Below are 17900 nucleotides of genomic sequence, written 5' to 3'. Positions count from 1 at the left end.
GGCACCAGGAGAGCTGGCTCCTTCCTTTCTTGTCTGCTCCTGAGATATGCCTGTTTTTGTGACGATGTTGTCCAGCCCTCAAAGGAAGTTTTTAGGAAGGAGGAGCAGGCTGGTTGGATTTTTGAGATGCTAATTTGCATTATCAACTCCACACGTTTGAGAGACCATTCTGGATTGGATAATAGCTGTTGTTCAGTCACATTCTTTACTATGTTAGGTTCAAGTTTGGAGTTTGGGTAGAGTCTGAACTAGTATGGGGTGTATAAGGCCCCGCTGTGGTAAAAAGTGCAATGTCCACTTTGAATTCAAATGAAAGTCTGACAGTAACTTGAGCTCAAAGGCTGGTCACTTCTACAAGCTATATCAGGGTGAAATTACACCAGCATCTGATTCACTTAGGTTATCACAGACTTCCTGGTGTTCATATACACCAGGGGAGGTTCAGACACTAATTACATCTGGTCTCTCATAAGCCATCCTATTGATGACCCAGCACTTTACTTTGATTTCTTCTCCTCAGATTCCTTGAAGTGTTCACAGTTCCTGTTCTTGCTATTCTTGCTCCTCACATACCTGATTCTCGTGGATTACTACAGTAGATATGTTTAAATCTTTTATCTCAGAGGGTTTTCACATGGATCCAGTATACTGATTAAATGCCAGGGACCAAGGCCATTCAGCATTGCTTTGGGTAGAGGTACTCTCTAGTTCTAAAACTTCAGTTATAATTCCATACAAAACAATTCTGTACTCTAAAGTATGAGCTACTCCTGACCACAATATACTCATTTTGCCCGAATAAGTTTTAGTCTCAGTTCATTGTCTCCTGGTGTCACTCCTGAAGGGGCTTCTGGGCCTTCTTCACCCGAGAGTGATGGATCCAGCATTCTGCTCCTTGATTTTGATTGCAGTGAAGGTGGTGAGAGGTACTTGCAGTGGTCTCTCCCACTATGGTTCCGAAGTCTTCTCTGTAAGAGACTTAACATATACATCATCCCCAGGCTATCTAACTCCCTGCTCCGAGTTCCAGCCACATGTTTCTCAATTTCTCTGAGCCGTTTGCTTAATGCCACCATGTAAGTGGACATTCTGGACATTCTCCTTGTATTCTATAGGGTCTTCTATAAGGCATTCCAAAAGGATTCAGCATTCCTTTAGCTCAAAAGGTTTAGTTTGAATTTGCAATAGTGCTAGTGGAAGAGCTTCTTGCCCCAGTCTTATGATTTGCTGCTTAATCAAATGATTAATTGTCTCCCCCTGGCCACTTGATTGGGGGCGGTATGGGGTGTGAAGTTCTTAATCTATGCCCAGATGGCTACTAATTTGTTGCACTATTAAAAATGAAAGGTGATTCTTTATCTGAGGATATTGTGGCTGGAACTCTGAAGCGTGGTATTATCTCTTGTAAAAATGATCTGGTCACCTCTTGAGCTTTGACAGTTCTGGTGGGGAATGTTTCTGGCCACCCTGAAAATGTATCTATTAATACCAGTAAATACTGATACCCCCCTTTCCTTGGGAGTTCTGAAAAGTTGATTTGCTGCTGCTGTACAGGCCCATGGCCTCTCCCAGTCTGACCGAGTTTTGGCCCAGGGGGTATTTTGAGGTTAGTCTGGAAGCGAGGATCACATTATAGGCTCACCTGAGTGATAGTGGTATATAAATTCCTGACAACAATACAACAATTCTTTCAATCAGATGTGTGTTCTAGAAAGCCTGTGGGAATTACTACTTCAAAGTCAACACTTCATTCCAATGCAGTCTGTATCACTCGCAGCCTTGGTCATTTCGAGAAAGGAGCCACACTCTATAAAAGGCTTTAACTAGTGAGGCCCTAGTGTGTTTTCTAGTGCCCTTCCTTCACTAGTAACCACGAAAATGGGAAGGGATTACTAGCTCTCTTTCAATGGTAGCCCACCCCTGGCAGCTGTACGTCTCTTTTGATTAGTATTATTGTATTATGGCTTACCTTCGAGGAAAATCTGTACCTCACCCTTTGCTGCTTTCTTTGCCTCTCCATCTGCCAGCTCATTTCTTTCCTCCAATTTTAAGCTCACTCTCTGGTGTGCCTTAATATGCTTTTTCAGGTAGCTGAACTACTTCCAGCAGCTGGATTGTCTCTTCTTTCCCTGTGAGGTCAGCAGTCCCCTCTCCTTCCAGATGGCTCCATGTGCATGCATAACTCTGAATGCCTTTTGCTGTTTCTAAGGCATGGGTCCATGCATTTATCTCAGCATCCTGTGCAGAGGTACCTGTTGGTAAGGGTCCAGACTCTATTACCTCTCTGCAGGTAGTCACTGTGAACTTTGCAATGTTGCTTTCTTGTCAGTGAACCAGGTCTCTGCATCGTCCGGAGGAGTGTCCTTTAAGTCTGGGCGGCTGGAGTAGGTAGCTTCAATGGTCTCTAGGCAATTGTGGTGTACTGCTTCTCCTTGATTCCACTGAGAAAAGAAGCTGGGTTGACAATATTAGTCACCACTATCTCGACATCATCTTGCTCTACCATGATGGCCTGGTATTTCAGAAACCTCTCTGGTGAAAGCCACTGGCCACCCTTTATTTCCAGTACTGCGGATGCTGTGTGGGATACTAGCACAGTCATTTTTGTCCCAGGGTAAACTTGTGTGCCTCTTGAATGTTCAGCACAACTGCTGCTACAGCTCTGAGGCAACCTGGCCATCCTTCAGCTGTTGCATCTAGTTGCTTAGAGAGGTAAGCAACTGCCCTCCGGTATGGACCCAAGTCTTGAGCCAATATTCCCAGGGCAATTCCTTGCGTGGAAAAATAGAAATAATGTTTTACTTACATCTGGAAGTTTCAAAGCTGGAGCCGACATGAGAGGACTCTCTAGCTGGTGAAAGGCCTGTGTGGCGTCTCTTGTGCACTGGAGATCACAGTTCCCATTGGCAATAAGAGCATAGAGGGGTCTGGCGAACAGTCCATAATTATAAACCCACAGCTGGCACCACCCTGCCATGCCTAAGAAGGTTTGGAGTTCTTTCGTTGTCTGGGGTTCAGGGTTTGGCATAGGGCTTCCCTGCCTTAAAGTCTGCTGCTCAGCACTCACTTCTTACCCCAGGTAGATTACCTTCTGTTTCACTACCTGTGCCTTTTTCTTCGAGACTCTGCGTCCTTGTAGTCCTAGGAAATTCAAAAGGCTTACCGTCCAGGCTTCTCTCGCTTCCCTCGTCTGAGTGGCTACTAGAAGATCATCTATGTACTGCAACAGCCTCCTTTCCTCTTGTGGAGCTTCCCAGGACTCTGGGTCTTTGCAAGCTGTTCTCCAATTGGAGTGGGGAATTTTGAAGCCTTCAGGCACATGGGCTATGTGAGCTTGTGTTTGAATGCAAAAATTTTCTGGCTGGCTTCGTGGATAGGGAGGCAAAAGAAGGCATCTCTTAGGCCTAAAACAGTGAACCAGGTTAGCTCAGGTGTTAAACAAGTTAGTAAGGTCTATGGATTTGCTACCACAGGGTACAAATTCTGTGTTATCTTATTGACAGCCCTTAATCCAGTACTATCAGTTATTGGACTGATTCCTTCCTTACCTTCCCTTTGAGGGTACTACTCAGTTCTCACTGGTTGTGTTCTTTCATTAAGCTTGATGTGGGAGCATCCCATGGGGGAGCATCTTTCACTCTCCCTGGTGCATGAGAGGCCCATACCCTTGAAAACACTTATTTACTTATTCTAATATCTCCTTACTAATGTCTTTCTTAATTTCAGTGTCAGTTAATATTAAGCCTAACATCTTTATATTATTTGCCTCCAGGGTAACCTTTCTCATTTGAGAATGTTTAGCAAATTGAGCGAATTGTACAAAAGCTTTTAGGTGCACATAGTACACATGTTACTTTAAAGGTTTGCAAAAGTATGCCTTCTCAGACTGGCCAGTTGTTCATTCCCCACACTACAACATAAACATTCTCCACAGGTACTAAAGCTTTATTTAAAACTGAATATATGACCCTTGTGCCGACAAAATTCTTCCCTTTTGGGGAGGTCATCTTTACCCTTCCTCCCTTACCTTGGGAGGAGCCTTTAGCAAATCACATGTACTCATTTTGTGAACTGTGATTGCTTTGCATTTCAGCATGATAATCCTTGCCTGATTTCATATGTTGCTATCTTATGCTGCATGCTGAACAACATGTTTGATTTGCTTTCTCTTTGCCTTGTTTTCCTTTTCAAGGGCCAAGACCAGAGAGCGGTCTGATCTCACAGTCTCTTTGTCACTCTGGGTGATTTCTTAAAACAAAAGACATTTCAGCATACAAAAACTCTATCCCATTTTTCTTCCTATTAGAACAGCAAAACAGCAATACTAGTGTTTCTCATAAACACTGCACTGCAATAATACTTGCACATCCAGCTTTTGCTCACAGGCCATTCCCATGTTCCCTGGGGAGACGGGGCAGCCAGAGCTGTCCCTGTGCCCAGGGCACAGCCACTGTCACCTCACACAGCCTGCTAGCCTCTTGATGTACCAAAGGCTCCCCGAAATTGCCCACAAAGGCAGGCTATTCTGTTTGTTACAGAGAACTTTAAATCCTTACAGCAGGTTGTTTCCAGTAAAGACTTACTGCAGTTCCAACTGAAGTCTCATAAATTTCATAAGTCTCATTAACTAATTAATCTCATCCATCTCTTCTATATAAACTCTGTTTTACAAAATATCAGTCTTTTCTAGTTCTCTTCTTGCACAATCTAATTAAGCACTGTGTCTACTTACACTTGTTTTACTGCTTTGCAAAAAGGCTGTGCTAGTCACAGCCGAAACTCTGATATGCCCACAGACACAGACACACATGTGCAACCCCCCTTTTTATCCCAAATTCACTAGAGCCAAGGCTTCAATTGCTGTGAGGGGGAGAATTCTTGGAATTCCTTTAACTTGCTTTATCGTGGTTAAGCATAAATAACCGTACTATAGTTCTCCTATGTAAAATGCTACTCTTGTTGCAACAAAATCTTAAAATCTCCACAAACACAACTATACAATCTGAGAATCAAATTACCACAATGCAGCGGAAGAAATCACCACACAAAATCACTGGGAAAGGGCATATTTCTCAAAGTGCTCACTTTTCTCAACACAACACAGCACACCATAATTCGGCATTTACTTACATCAATTTTCCTGGACAAAATCAAAATAACAGCACACAGTCTAGAGATCAAGTCCAAACATCCAAGGCAAAGGAACTCTCTGAGCTCATACTCACAGTTAAAATGTATCAAATCTACATAAATCACTACATTCAAACACAATAAATACCATCACTGACATTCCTCCACTCGCTTCTCCGCAGGGCACTTCTCTCCCTGCCCCCGCAGCCTGCTGCAGCTGGTGCCTCAGGCCTCACTCGGCTGCTTCAAACACGGAGAGTACTGACCCCCCGCACTGTAGGGCACTGTAGATTTACTCTCTTTTATACACCATACACTTATCACCTGCACGATCACAAACACAGTGCACTGGCCACACACATTAACCATACAGCAACACAGTGTCCGGACATCACACACACAAACAAAACACACACGGGCTCACCAGTTCTGCTCTATCAGAACTACGAATCTCCAATACACACATACACAGGTTTACCCGGCTCACCCCCAGAGCCACTAGCGGTCTGCCCTATCAGAACGACGAACCCTGTCTCTAATACAGCTGCTCTGTCAGCTGAACCCAGACGTCTCTGGGTGGTTTACTCCCTTGCTCTCCTTCCTCCCCCCCGGGGGCCCCTCAGTACATACCGTATCTTCCTCCGCAGGCCAGCGGGTCGTTGTCTGTCCTCGCAGGTGGCAAGTTGAGACAAGCGGAGCCCCACCAGGAAAAAAATCCTGGGGCGCGCCTTGGAGGTCCGTCTATCCCCCCTGCCCCCGCGGGGACAGAGAACTCCTGCCTGGCTTGCCATAATGTTTTGCGGAGAAAAGAAGAAACCTCAATACTTTATAAAAGTTGTAAAGCTCGGTATGTTTATTTACGGCGCCGGACGCACACGGAGAAAATCCTCCTAAAAAGGCATGCGTACCCCTGAAAATTTCAGACCTCCTTTTATCCCCCTTCCAAACGCATATGCATACAGTTTCACAATAAGTTCATACATATTCATCCCGCATGACATTTGTCACCAGTTCTCCTTTATCAAAGGAATTTCTAGGTCGGGGCAAATTGACCTCATGGTCTTTTCTGTTTTTCTTTCTCTGTCTCCTTGCTGTCTCGGCATACGAGTTTTTCCTTCAGCTTTGGCCTCACAGACTTTTCACCGTTGTTAGACACTTCACCTAATTCAGGATGGATCCCTACTCTGTCTCAGTTGAAGCCCATTGCAGGCAGAGCCTCCTGCTCCAGCAGGAACTGCCTTTCCTGTGCCATGAGCAGGGCAGGTCCAGCTGCAGGAAAAGCCCCAGGCCAGCCCCAGCACAGGGAAGGGCTTGGGCACAAGGGCAGAGTGCCGTGCTGGGAGCTGTGCCAGGGAGAGCCTGAGGCACCAAAGGCACCTTGTTGAGAGAATTGTTTCGGGGATGGGGGTCAGGGCTTGTGTGTCCAGCTTGGCACAGCCCAGGCAGGGCTTTCCCAGCCACATTCAACACTCCATTTCCCAGCTGGAGCCACTGGTGCCTCTGAGTTGTGCTGCCCCAGCCCCAGGGACGCTCTCCTTGTCTGCCAATTCCCCCACAGTCTCTGGGCAGGGATGGTCTCAGTGGGGGCTGCTGACATCCTCAGCACCTTGGAGGCTGCTGCTGAATTTTCCTGCTGCAGAGGCTTGTACAGCCTTCAGCTCTTCAGTGCAGGAATTCAGTGTCCCAGGGCTCATCAACATTGAGAACACCTTAACAAGCCAAGACTCTGGGAATAATTTGATTTTAATTTTCAAATCTCTTGTGGTTAATTGGACAGATCTCAGTAGTACATCTAAAGTGAATGCAATATATTTAAAAAGACAGTCACAAAACATTTTTTAAAGTCCTCCTCAGTTTTTTTTTCCTGTTAATTCATTGATATGTGCAATCTCCAATTGACACTGAATCTAAGTATGGCTCCAGAGGCTTGTTCAGCCTTCAGCTCTTCAGTGCAGGAATTCAGTGCCCCCAGGGCTCATTAACATTCAGAACAGCTTAACAAGCCAAGCCTCTGGGGATAATTTGACTTCAGTTTCTAAATCTTGTGTGGTTAATAAGAGAGATTTCAGAAGTGCATTCAACTGAATATGATCTATTTTAAAAGACAGTGAGAAAAGATTTTTTAGGTCCTGTTTATGTTTTTCTTGTTTCCTCTGTAAATAGCAATCTCCAATTGACACTGAATCCATGTACCTCCTCATGCAGTTGGAATAGATATGAAAATCAAGACCCTTCATGACTGACAATCAATCAGACTCTGTCCCTACCCCCACCCCACCATTTCCCCATCCAAGCCCTGGCACTCAGAGCAGCCTTGTGCAAATCTGAGCTCCCTCCAGCCCAGGCTGCACCTGCAGCTTTTAGCTCCTTGGCTCCAACTCCCACCTGCTTTCCTTGGAGAAGGAGCTGCCCGAGACACAGAGGGATGTTAATTTCTTGTCAGCCAACAAAGCCAAGGGAAGAGCCATTCCTCTGCTGGATATTCAATCCACTTTCCACAGCAGACAGTCTCAGAGCAATGGAAAACATCTTCTGTGTCCAGCACAGATCCCAAGGTTCCCCCAAACCCTCCCTGCCCCAATTCTGCCCAGATTTGCTCTTTGCACACAGAAGTCACACGATGAAGTCAGGAGCTCCCTCCAAGTCTGGAGTCCAGAGAAAGGAAAAGAGAGAAAGGGGACGAAGAGCCCTCCTGTGCAGAGCCAAGGTCCAAGTGCAGCCCCTGCGGTGGGAGCCACAACTCAGCAGGTTTGGTCCTTTGGGGTCAGGGCCTGGTGACACTCAGAGGCACAGAAAGGTTTCTTGCCAACAAACACAAGTTGAACATTTGAACAGTTTAATAACCATCACAGCTCTTCCCTCAGCTCTCTGAGATTTCCCAGTGCCATCTAACATGTCCCCCGTCGCCAAGAATTTCCAGACAGGAACAGTTTTGGACAAGAACATAAGAAAAGGTAATTCTGTGATATAAACACAATTAAAATATTGATTAATTATATATTAATTTTAACTTCAGAAAGATTGGGCAACTTCCTGCAGCTGAAAGGATGAAACCAGTCAGTTGAGAGGCACTTGAATGACCAGAGAGCACCTGGAGGAGGAAATTTGAGAGCAGTAGGAAAAACATGGATCCAGTTCCTCTAAATGTGTGGGATCTCAGGATCTGAGTCCTGGGATGCCGGGCCCCCGAGACCACCCTTGGGGGGCCCGGGAGTCCTGGAATGTTGCCAGAAGTGTCTGGTGGCAGGACTTTGACCCTACAAGGGAGACGACACCTTTATGAAGATAAGAGGGCCTCACCGGGGTGAAGGGCGAAAAGATTAGCTAATTAGAGGGTGAGAAACAGGGTTTAGGATTTATGTACAGGGGGGTTTAGAGGAGTAAGATGGAGGAATTGGGGTGTGTCCTGCCCTCCTTCTTCTTCCTCCTCTCCTCCATCTTCTTTGGCCACGGTGGCACCTTTGGATTGGTTATTACTGAGAGTACACCGAGTTATAAGAATAGATGGTATTGGGGAAAAATGATAAATATTGTATACGTAACAATGGGTATAAAGATACGTGGCGGTCCGGGGGACGGCACAGTGTGCCCATGGCTGACTGCTGAGCAGATCTTTGTTCGGCTGAAAGAACATCTTTTAGATAAACAATTAATAAACATAAAGACCGAAAGAAGAACTGAAGCCTCTTCTCGTCCTTCGATACGCGGGCTGCCCCAAGGCCACCCCGGGCCTTTCCAGGCCCCTCAAACAGCCGAGATTAACCAGACATAAATGAAGAGATGTCCTCGACATGGCCATTTAAACAAGAGAGCTGCAAACACCTGAAGGAGGACGGAGAGGAAATAATAAAAAGAATATTGGTGACACAAGTAGAAGGCAAGATCAGTATTTTTCTTCCTGCCTTCAGTACAACTCCAGGTAAATCCTGTTCATTGTGGGAAAATGCTACCATTTCTTAAAAGTACTCAAATGACCCAGATAATAAAGATTTGCTTGTATATTATGAAACTAAGAGGTAATAAAACCTGTGCCCCTATCCAGGCAGACATCAGCTGTGTGCCCATGGACAGGCAGTGCCACTTGTGCCCTGAGGTGCCCAGCTGGGATTGGATCTCTCCGAGAGCACCTGACGGAGAGCAGAGCACCTTGCAAGCTGCAGGTCCCTGACAGCCCTGCAGGGCTTCTGTCCCATCAACATCTGCTCTGCTCCAGGCTGAAACAGAGCCCAGCATGGTGCCAGGATCATCAGAGAGCTGAGGTGTGTGCTGGAATTCAATGCCCAACCTTGCTCATTCTGTGATTCTCTGGAACCAGCCATGGAGCAGTTGTGAGATCCAGGAGACAATGAAATCAAGGGGCCATTGCTCCATTGCAAGGACTCTGGGAAATGAGGGAACAATTGTGACACTGTGGTGCCCCGAGGAACCAAGGGCCCCTGGTGACACAGCAGGATCTTTTGTCACCAGGGCTCCATTGTGACACTGCAGTAGCAAGGAATTCATTGTGGCACTCTGAGGCCTCAGGGAACCAAGAGGCCACTGTGACCCTGCAGGGCCTTGTGGGACCATGCAGAGCATTGTGACAGAGCAGGACCTGGTGTCAGGATGGGGCCATTGTGACACTGCAAGGCCCCATTGAACCAAGGGGCCTAGGGCTGCTCCTCAGGGACTCCTGGAATGAAGGAAAGATGTTTGACACAGTGGTGGCCGTTGGGATCAAGAAGCCATTGTGACATGGTGGAACCAAGGAGAGCATTGCTGCGCTGCCAGACCTCATGGAACCAATGATCCATTGTGACACTGCAGGGCCTTGGGGGACCACGGCGCCACTGTGACACTGCAGGGCCCAAGGATCCAAGGGACTTTGTGACACCCAGAGCTCCCATGGAACCAAAGGGACATTGTGACACTGGGAGGCCTCATGGAATCATGGAGACCATTGAGACAGTCTGGGGCCTCATGGAACCGTGGTGATACCAAGTTGTCTGGGATTGTGGATCTGCTGGAGGGTAGGAGGGCTCTGAACAGGGCCCTGGACAGGATGGATCCAGGGCCCAAATCCAACAAGGTGAGGTTTACCATGTCCAAGTGCCGGGTCCTGCACTTTGGCCACAACAACCCCTGCAGTGCTACAGGCTGGGGACAGAGTGGCTGGACAGCAGCCAGGCAGAAAGGGACCTGCAGAGACTGATGAACAGCAGGCTGGACATGAGCCAGCAGTGTGCCCAGGTGGCCAAGAAGGCCAATGGCTCCTGGCCTGGATCAGGAATGGTGTGGCCAGCAGGAGCAGGGTAGGGATTTTTCCCCTGCACTCAGCACTGGTTAGGCCACAACTCGAGTGCTGTGTCCAGTTCTGGGCCCCCAATTTAGGAAGGACATGGAGGGGCTGGAGCGAGTCCAGAGAAGGGCAACAAGGCTGGGGAAGGAGCACAAAAGCTTTGAGGAGCAGCTGAGGGAGCTGGGGTTGTTTATCCTGGAGGAGGCTCAGGGGAGACAAGGCAGTGTCAGGCCACAGGTTGGACTTGATGATCTCAGTGGCCTGTTCCACCCTTGCTGATTCTGGATTTCTCTGGAACCACCCTTGGAGCAGTTGCAGGAGGAGCCCTGGGCCTCCTCTTCAGGAGCTCCAGCAGCCCAGGTCCCTCAGCTTCTCCTGCCAGCCCCAAAGCCCATCCTGTCAGTCCTGCAGAGCCTCTGCAGCTCCTCCTCACTGCCCAGAACAGGGAGCCCCAGGGCCAGACACAGCAGCCCAGATGTGCCCCCTGGCCTGGGGTGCCTCTGACAAGGGAGTAGCACCAGGCACTGCAGGAGCCTGCAGACAATTCCTGCAGCACTTGTAGGATGATCCTGCTGCCCAAGGGACGTTCCCATGGTGCCAAGTAAGTAACTGCAATGGGGAGTGGGGCCAGAGAGGAAAGGGCAAACAGGGATGGGCTGTTTGCAGGGCAGGGAACAGGGATGGGCAAGAGGAAGAAATCTTTTTCAAGGAAAAGCAAATAAAGCAATGGTGAAGCCAAGAAAATGCTCAGGGCAGTTTGGGAGTGGCTGGCAGGCAGCCCTGGCTCTGAGCAGCAACGTCTGCAGTGGGACAGGAAACTCCCAGCTCATGGGAACAAACTTTCTGGCTGACTGCAGAGGCCTGGACAAAGCTGAGTGGTTTCCCTGGTGTCCCCCAGCCCTTGCTGGCCCCAGGAGCTGATGGCATTTGTGTTCCCTCAGGTTCATGTCCCCACAGCAACAGCATGGGGGTGCTCCCCCTGCTCTGTGCAATGCAAACAGGGGTTGCTGAGGCAGTGCTGCCGTGTCTGTGTCTGCAAGGATGGGGCACCTGTGTGAGCTGGGGGAGAGGCCAGGGCTGCAGAGGGGGGATGTTGTTGGCAGCTCCATGAGGACGCTCTGGGATGCTGCCCTGGGCTGTGCAGCGCACTGGGGATGGATCAGCCCCTGCTCTGCTGCTCCTTCCCGTCTGCCCCAGGGCCCTTGCAGAGCCCCAGCCATGCTGTTTGCCCCCAGCCTGCCCACGGCCAGCCTGGGGCTGCTCACGGGGCTTTTCTGTGCTGAGCATTGGCCTGGCCGTGTTCTTGAGAGAGCCTGGGCAAGGAGCCTGGAGCCCACAGGCCCTGGGCTGAGGCGTCAGCGCTGCCCCAGCAGTGCCCATGGCCTGTCCCTGCTGCAGCCCCGGCACTGCCACCCCCAGGGCTGTGCCCGGCCCCGAGAGCACTCAGGCCCTGCAGCAACACCAGGGCCATCAGGGCAGCGGGGCAGGGCCACGGCAGCAGCACTGGCAACACCAAGTGCTGCTGCTGCTGCTGGGCTCAACTGCTGGGCCATCCCTGATCTGCCCCCAGCTCTGCACACAGACATTGCTGCTGCAGCTCCAGAGAAGGCAACAAAAGGGCATCTCTACAGCAAACTCTGCTGGGAGATCCGATACTTCCTTTAACACCACGAAGAGTGCAGCCCCTCATTGACCCAGTCTGTGGGCACAGGGAAGGTGGAGAGAAACCTACTGAGAAATTGTACAAACAACAATTATTCTTTATGGATAATATAAATAAATTAAACTAAGAAAAAAAAAGCTCCAAAATGAAATCAACAAGAAATATCAAAGATTACTTTTATTACAAGTGTTTTGCAGATAATTGCCAGCAGTTTAATGTTTCTGAAAGCATCCAGTCATCTGTCTCCACACTGCAGCCTTGAGCTCCTGGTTTCTCAGGCTGTAGATGAGGGGGTTCAGGGCTGGAGGCACCACCGAGTACAGAAGTGACATGGCCACATCCAGGGATGGGGAGGACATGGAGGGATGCTTCAGGTAGGCAAACATGGCAGTACTGAAAAACAAGGACACCACAGCCAGGTGAGGGAGGCAGGTGGAAAAGGCTTTGTGCCGTCCCTGCTCAGAGGGGATCCTCAGCACAACCCTGAAGATCTGCATATAGGAGAAAACAATGAACACAAAACAGCCAAATGCTAAACAGGCAATAATCACAATGAGCCCAAGTTCCCTGAGGAAGTTGGAGTGTGAGCAGGAGAGCTTGAGGATCTGGGGCACCTCACAAAAGAACTGGCCCAGGGCATTGCCATGGCACAGGGGCAGGGAAAATGTATTGGCTGTGTGCATGAGAGCGTTGAGAAAGGCACTGGCCCAGGCAGCTGCTGCCATGTGGGCACAAGCTCTGCTGCCCAGGAGGGTCCCGTAGTGCAGGGGTTTGCAGATGGACACGTAGCGGTCGTAGCACATGATGGTCAGGAAGGCAAGCTCTGCTACTATAAACAGGAGAAAGAAAAAGAGCTGAGCTGCACATCCTGGGTAGGAGATGTCCCTGGTGTCCCAGAGGGAATTGTGCATGGCTTTGGGGACAGTGGTGCAGATGGAGCCCAGGTTGCTGAGGGCCAGGTTGAGCAGGAAGAAGAACATGGGCGTGTGCAGGTGGTGGCCGCAGGCTACGGCGCTGATGATGAGGCCGTTGCCCAGGAGGGCAGCCAGGGAGATGCCCAGCAAGAGGCAGAAGTGCAGGAGCTGCAGCTGCCACGTGTCTGCCAATGCCAGCAGGAGGAAGTGCCTGATGGAGCTGCTGTTGGACATTTGCTGCGTCTGGCCATGGGGATCTGTTCATGGAGAAAAGGATAGTGAAGATTGAAAGGAGATACCTGTAACCAAATTCAAAGCCATTTCCCATATATCATCATCTATAGCATACATGGACATGCTTTTGTGTTTAAGTGTTCTGAGGTTTTCTTTTTGATCTCCCCCCATGTCTCTCCTGGTTTTCTTGGAAAGCAGAAAGCCTCAGCAATTCTGCTGCCTTCTGGTAGAACACAGTGAGTTCCCTGAGGTGAGTTGATGAGTGGAGAGTGGGGATAGATAGTCTGTTGTTTGTACCTGTTCAGAGTTTCTTTGAGCTTTAATGTTTCTCAGGTTGAGGGTGATCATCTCCCAGTGCTTCCCCTGACATGTCACCAGACACAGCTGAGAGCAGGTTGATCCACCACAGCCCAGCTCCACATTTGTAGCCAAGGACTCACTTTGCTCATTTCACCATCCAGAAGCATTTTCAGTGTCACAACACCTCTGACTTTCCCCATCAATCTTATAACTCAAGAGATGATCTAAGACAGGTTTGCACCCTGGATTGAAGCTCCCCACTTGGAATGAAATCTCAGGGAAAATCCCAAGTTGTCCTTATGATGGCATTGGATTGAGGGAGATGCAGCTCCTTCCCTGCCTGCCCTGACAGCATTGCCCAGAGCCGGGCACTGGGGACAGCGTCACCCTGAGCCAGCTGTGCCCCCTGCCAGAGCCCCCAGGGCCAGGCAGCTGCTCCCAGCCCTGTGCTCTGCTGAGGGAACTGGGCCTGGGGCTGCAGAGCTGCCCCACGGCTCTGCTGCAGCTCTGCCTGCACAGGAGGGGCTGCACGCCTTGGAGCCCCGGCCCTGAGGGCAGAGGCTTGGCTGGGGCACAGGAGGGAGGGGGCTTGTTCAGAGGAAGGGGCTGCACTGGAGGGGAACCTGTGGGCATCTCTAAACTCTCCCTGCCACAACATTTCTGTGTTTTATTTGCTCTTATTGCCTGATATTCTCTCTGCTTCCTGGTGATTTTCCCTCCTGCAGGTGTTTCCCTGTGCCTGATCTCTCCCTTCTAGCACTCACAAACCCCAAATCTCTGTGCATTCTCCTTGGCCCTACAGAACCCTGCCTGTTTGCAGGGCACTGGCTGGGGGCAGGTTCTGTTTGCAGCTTGGAGAAAGGACAGCTCAGACTGAGCCTGATGGCTCCAGCAAAAGTAATGTTGTTGCTGTCCACGGGCAGAGGAGTGGCTGAAAGCACATTAGGGACCTCCTGTGAACCTATTGATCACTAAAAGTAACAGTTCAGATGTCTCAGGTACTTGTCAAAATTCATAATCATCCTTTAATATTTATAACCCCTCCCCGCCATTCTCCAATAGTAGGAAACTGAATACACTCTTAGGAAATTTCCTCATTTTTATCAAAATCCTTGTCTTGGAAAGATTCTGTGACTGATCAGAACCCGTCAGTACATCAGAACTTCATGAGCATTTCACCTCCCCTACACCAGAAATACCCAGAGTTGTACTCACAGAGTCTGTAGGTGTTGGGATGTTCCAGCTTCAGGAGATCACTCCAGGAACTGCAGCTGCACTGTCCTGCAGCCAGAGGTTCCTGTGCCAAGGGCTGGCAGTGATTCTGCCCCAGGCACTTCTCAGCACCTTCCCAGCCCTGACTGATTGAAGCTCTCTGTGCCTCTGTGCTGTGCCCAGGGTGGCTGCAGGCAGTGCCCCAGCCCTGCTGGGCTGGCAGAAGAGCTGCTCATCAAGAGAAATGTGCTTTTGAAGCTCTTCTTGGTTACCAGGAGCTGCTTCTGTGCCAGGAGCCCAGCCCAGCTCAGCAGCACAGACACAGCACCAGGACTTTAATGAGCCTCTGGGGCTTTGTGCTCAGGCCCTGAGCATTAGTCCCTGAGAGGGAGCTGAAGAAACCTCTCCAGAACTCCAAGTCAGAATCCAACTCCAAAGTTTCTTGAAGTTTTAATGGGTCCCACTGAAGGACGCAACTGAGAAAGTGTCCCCAGGCAGAGCAGAGAACTGGAGGCAGTGATGACAGGTGGGGAAAAAGAGAAGCCAGGTCTTGGTGCCCTGGGGCACAGCAGGGTCTGTGCCACCAACGGCTGTGAGAAGACACCTTGTCCTGAGGCCCTGGGGCCTCCTGGCACAGCCCCAGCCAGGCTGGGCACTGTCAGCCCCTTGTCCTGCCCTCAGCATCCCCCCCTAGCCCACATCCCAGTGGCCTCAAGGATCTGCTGGAAGGAGTCCCTGGGGAGCCTTGCTCAGGAATGGCCATAGGGGCTCCTTAATGCTCCCTGCAGTGACTGCAGGTTTTTCAAATGACTTTGGGTTTGGCTTTTGCCTTGGAGTCTCTGAGAGGTTTGTGCAATCATGGCCTCCAATTATCTGCTGTAGTTAGTCCCTGGAGAGGCTTTGTCAGTAACAACACTCAGCAGGGCTCATTAATGCTTTGGGGTACTTCAGTTTTTTTAAGGTACTTGGTGTTTCCCTTTTGATACAGACTCTGGGAGAGGTTTGTGCAATCATGGCCCCAATTCTCTGCTTTAACAAGTCTCTTGAGAGCTTTGTACTGACAATCAGTGGGGCTCATTAATACTTTGAGATACTCAAGGTTTTTAAGGTACTTTGGATTTTCTTTTCCACACTGAGTCTCTGAGAGTTTTTTGTGCCATTCTGGCCTCCAATTCTGTCCTCCAAGGAGTCCATGAGGAGCCTCTGTTGGAATGGACCTCAGTGGGAGCCATGAATGCCTTGAGACACTTTGGGGTTTTCTTCTGACTGTGACTCCTGGAAAGGTTTGTGCAATCTCCTCTCAGGCCCTGAGGTTCCAGGGCTCAGCTCCAAATGCACAGTGAGGCGCATGAGGATCAAGCAAATCCTGACAAACCATGGCTCTGCCTTGATTTCCCTCTGCTCTCATGGAGCTCATCAGGACGCTGTCTGTAGTGGTTTTTGTTTGCTAATTTGAGATTTCTTGGAGAATGCAGCAATGATTGTGGTGGGTCCAGTGTTGACTATATACCAGTACACTCACTAGATTATACTTATTTCCTGCTGTGAGGTAGGATTAGGAGAAAGGCAAAGTAGGCTCAAAATTTTAAAAGGGTGTAAAGAAAAGTTTATTACCAGTAACTAGAAGAAAGAGTAATATGAATGCGAAAAAAACTTTTGGAACACTTCTCCTCTCCCTGCAAGCTTTTCTTTCTTACTGACAATGCAAAGAGACAAAACCTAAAATTTTCATTCACTTTGCCACCTCTAGAATAGTTTTTCTTCAGTTCATGTAGGGAAAGGAGTCTCTCTTTCATGCTATGGAAGCTTTACAAGAAAACATGTTTCTCATGGCTCTCAATTCCCATGAACAGCAGCCACCCAGAAAATCTGCAATTGTGAAGTCCCTCCCATTTTTTCACATCTTTTTCCACATCTGTGTTTATGGGCCATGTTAGTTTACGGGGTATTAGTTTAAAGATGAGCTGTTTAGGAGCAAAGGTTCTCTTCAGCCATTTCTGAAATAATCTTAATCTCTACAAACAGAGGTCTTCTCTTCATGAGGCACAGGGTCTCATCACTTGTCTCTCTTTCTCTGTTCAAACTTCTCATGGGATCATAGTACTTCAAGGTTTGCTTACTTTAGCATGGAGGTTTTTGCTGAATAAGTCATCTTCCCATGCTTTTCAATGCCTTACAGGGAAAAAGAGAGTCTGATGTATCAATTACATCCTTCTCCATTGCTTTACAAGTGGATTTCAGCCCCAAGATCAAGACATCTCCTCATCCCTCCTATCTGGGGCTCAGCTTCCACTTCACCGACCTCCATGTCTTTGTGCTGCTCATGTATATATCTGCACTTTGTCCTTTTCTCTCCCTCGAGGGAGGATGGAAGCACTGAAAGAGTTCATATCTCACCCGGGGTCTGCAGATGGTTCCGTGACCCTGGCCGGGCTCGGTGCTTGCGGCGGAGCTGTTTTATGATGGAGGTTTCTGCAGCGGCTGCACTGGGGCTGTGTCAGGATGGGCCGCGCTGGGGCAGGGCCAGGATCTCAGCAGCCAGGCCAGAACACAGCAGCAGCAGCACACTGGGAACCGTTGGCTTCTCCTCCCCTTGCCCAGGCCTTGCGGGTGAACCCCAATGGTGGCAGAATCTTGGCCGAGCCGGCCCGGCCCGGGGCTGCTCCTGGGGCCCAGCGGATCCTGGCTGGGCCCGGGCTGGCGGCAGGGCAGGGCTCAGCAGTGCCCAGATGGTCACAACTGCAGCCATGGCCCGGCCCGGCCTCGGCCCCGCGGCCTCCCCTGCCCTGCCCCGCAGCCGATGGGGCCTGGCAGGGTCTCTGGGAAGGGGCCCGGCCCCACGGCAGGAGCCGCCCGGCCCGGCCTGGCCTGGCTGAGACGGGGACCGGGTCGGCCTTGTTACCTCTTTGCCGGCCAGAAGGGAAAGAGACCCTCTGTCCTGGTTTGAAAAGGAAGTGAGTTTTCTGAGATGCTGTGGTTAAACCAATAGGTGCCCAGATTTGAATATTGGCACTTGGTGTGGCCACTGAAGACATGGATACGCCTCTGAGAACACAGGGGGTTAAGACCTGCCAAGAAAACTTTCTTTTGGTTCTGGTGGGTGAAAGAAAGCTATGTTGTTAGCTTTTTCTGCTATTTGAAATATTCCTGATTGTTGGATCCAAATTAT

General features: G+C 49.6%; 1 protein-coding gene across 1 annotated transcript; it reads right to left on the bottom strand.

Annotated features, from left to right (window-relative positions):
* Positions 1-3099: 3099 nt before the first annotated feature.
* LOC141730200 (olfactory receptor 14J1-like) lies at positions 3100-12874 on the bottom strand. Its single transcript, XM_074547627.1, has 2 exons — positions 12323-12874; positions 3100-3141 (listed from the first exon to the last, which is right to left on the bottom strand). Exons 1-2 carry the CDS (start codon positions 12872-12874, stop codon positions 3100-3102), a joined length of 594 nt encoding a protein of 197 aa, XP_074403728.1.
* Positions 12875-17900: the final 5026 nt, after the last annotated feature.

Source organism: Zonotrichia albicollis, chromosome 9 (assembly GCF_047830755.1).
Source record: "Zonotrichia albicollis isolate bZonAlb1 chromosome 9, bZonAlb1.hap1, whole genome shotgun sequence".
Classification (NCBI taxonomy): Eukaryota; Metazoa; Chordata; class Aves; order Passeriformes; family Passerellidae; genus Zonotrichia; species Zonotrichia albicollis.
Note: the sequence above shows the minus strand (reverse complement) of the source record. Positions and strands in the feature narration are given on the sequence as shown.

Bases quoted from the DNA above. Each gene is read 5' to 3' on its own strand.
- LOC141730200 (XM_074547627.1), bottom strand. From the start codon at position 12,874: ATGTGCTACGACCGCTACGTGTCCATCTGCAAACCCCTGCACTACGGG. The intron at 3,142-12,322 runs GTGTGGAGACAG...TGAATTTCCTAG, and splicing joins ACCAGGAGCTCAAGGCTGCA to GACTACAAGGACGCAGAGTC.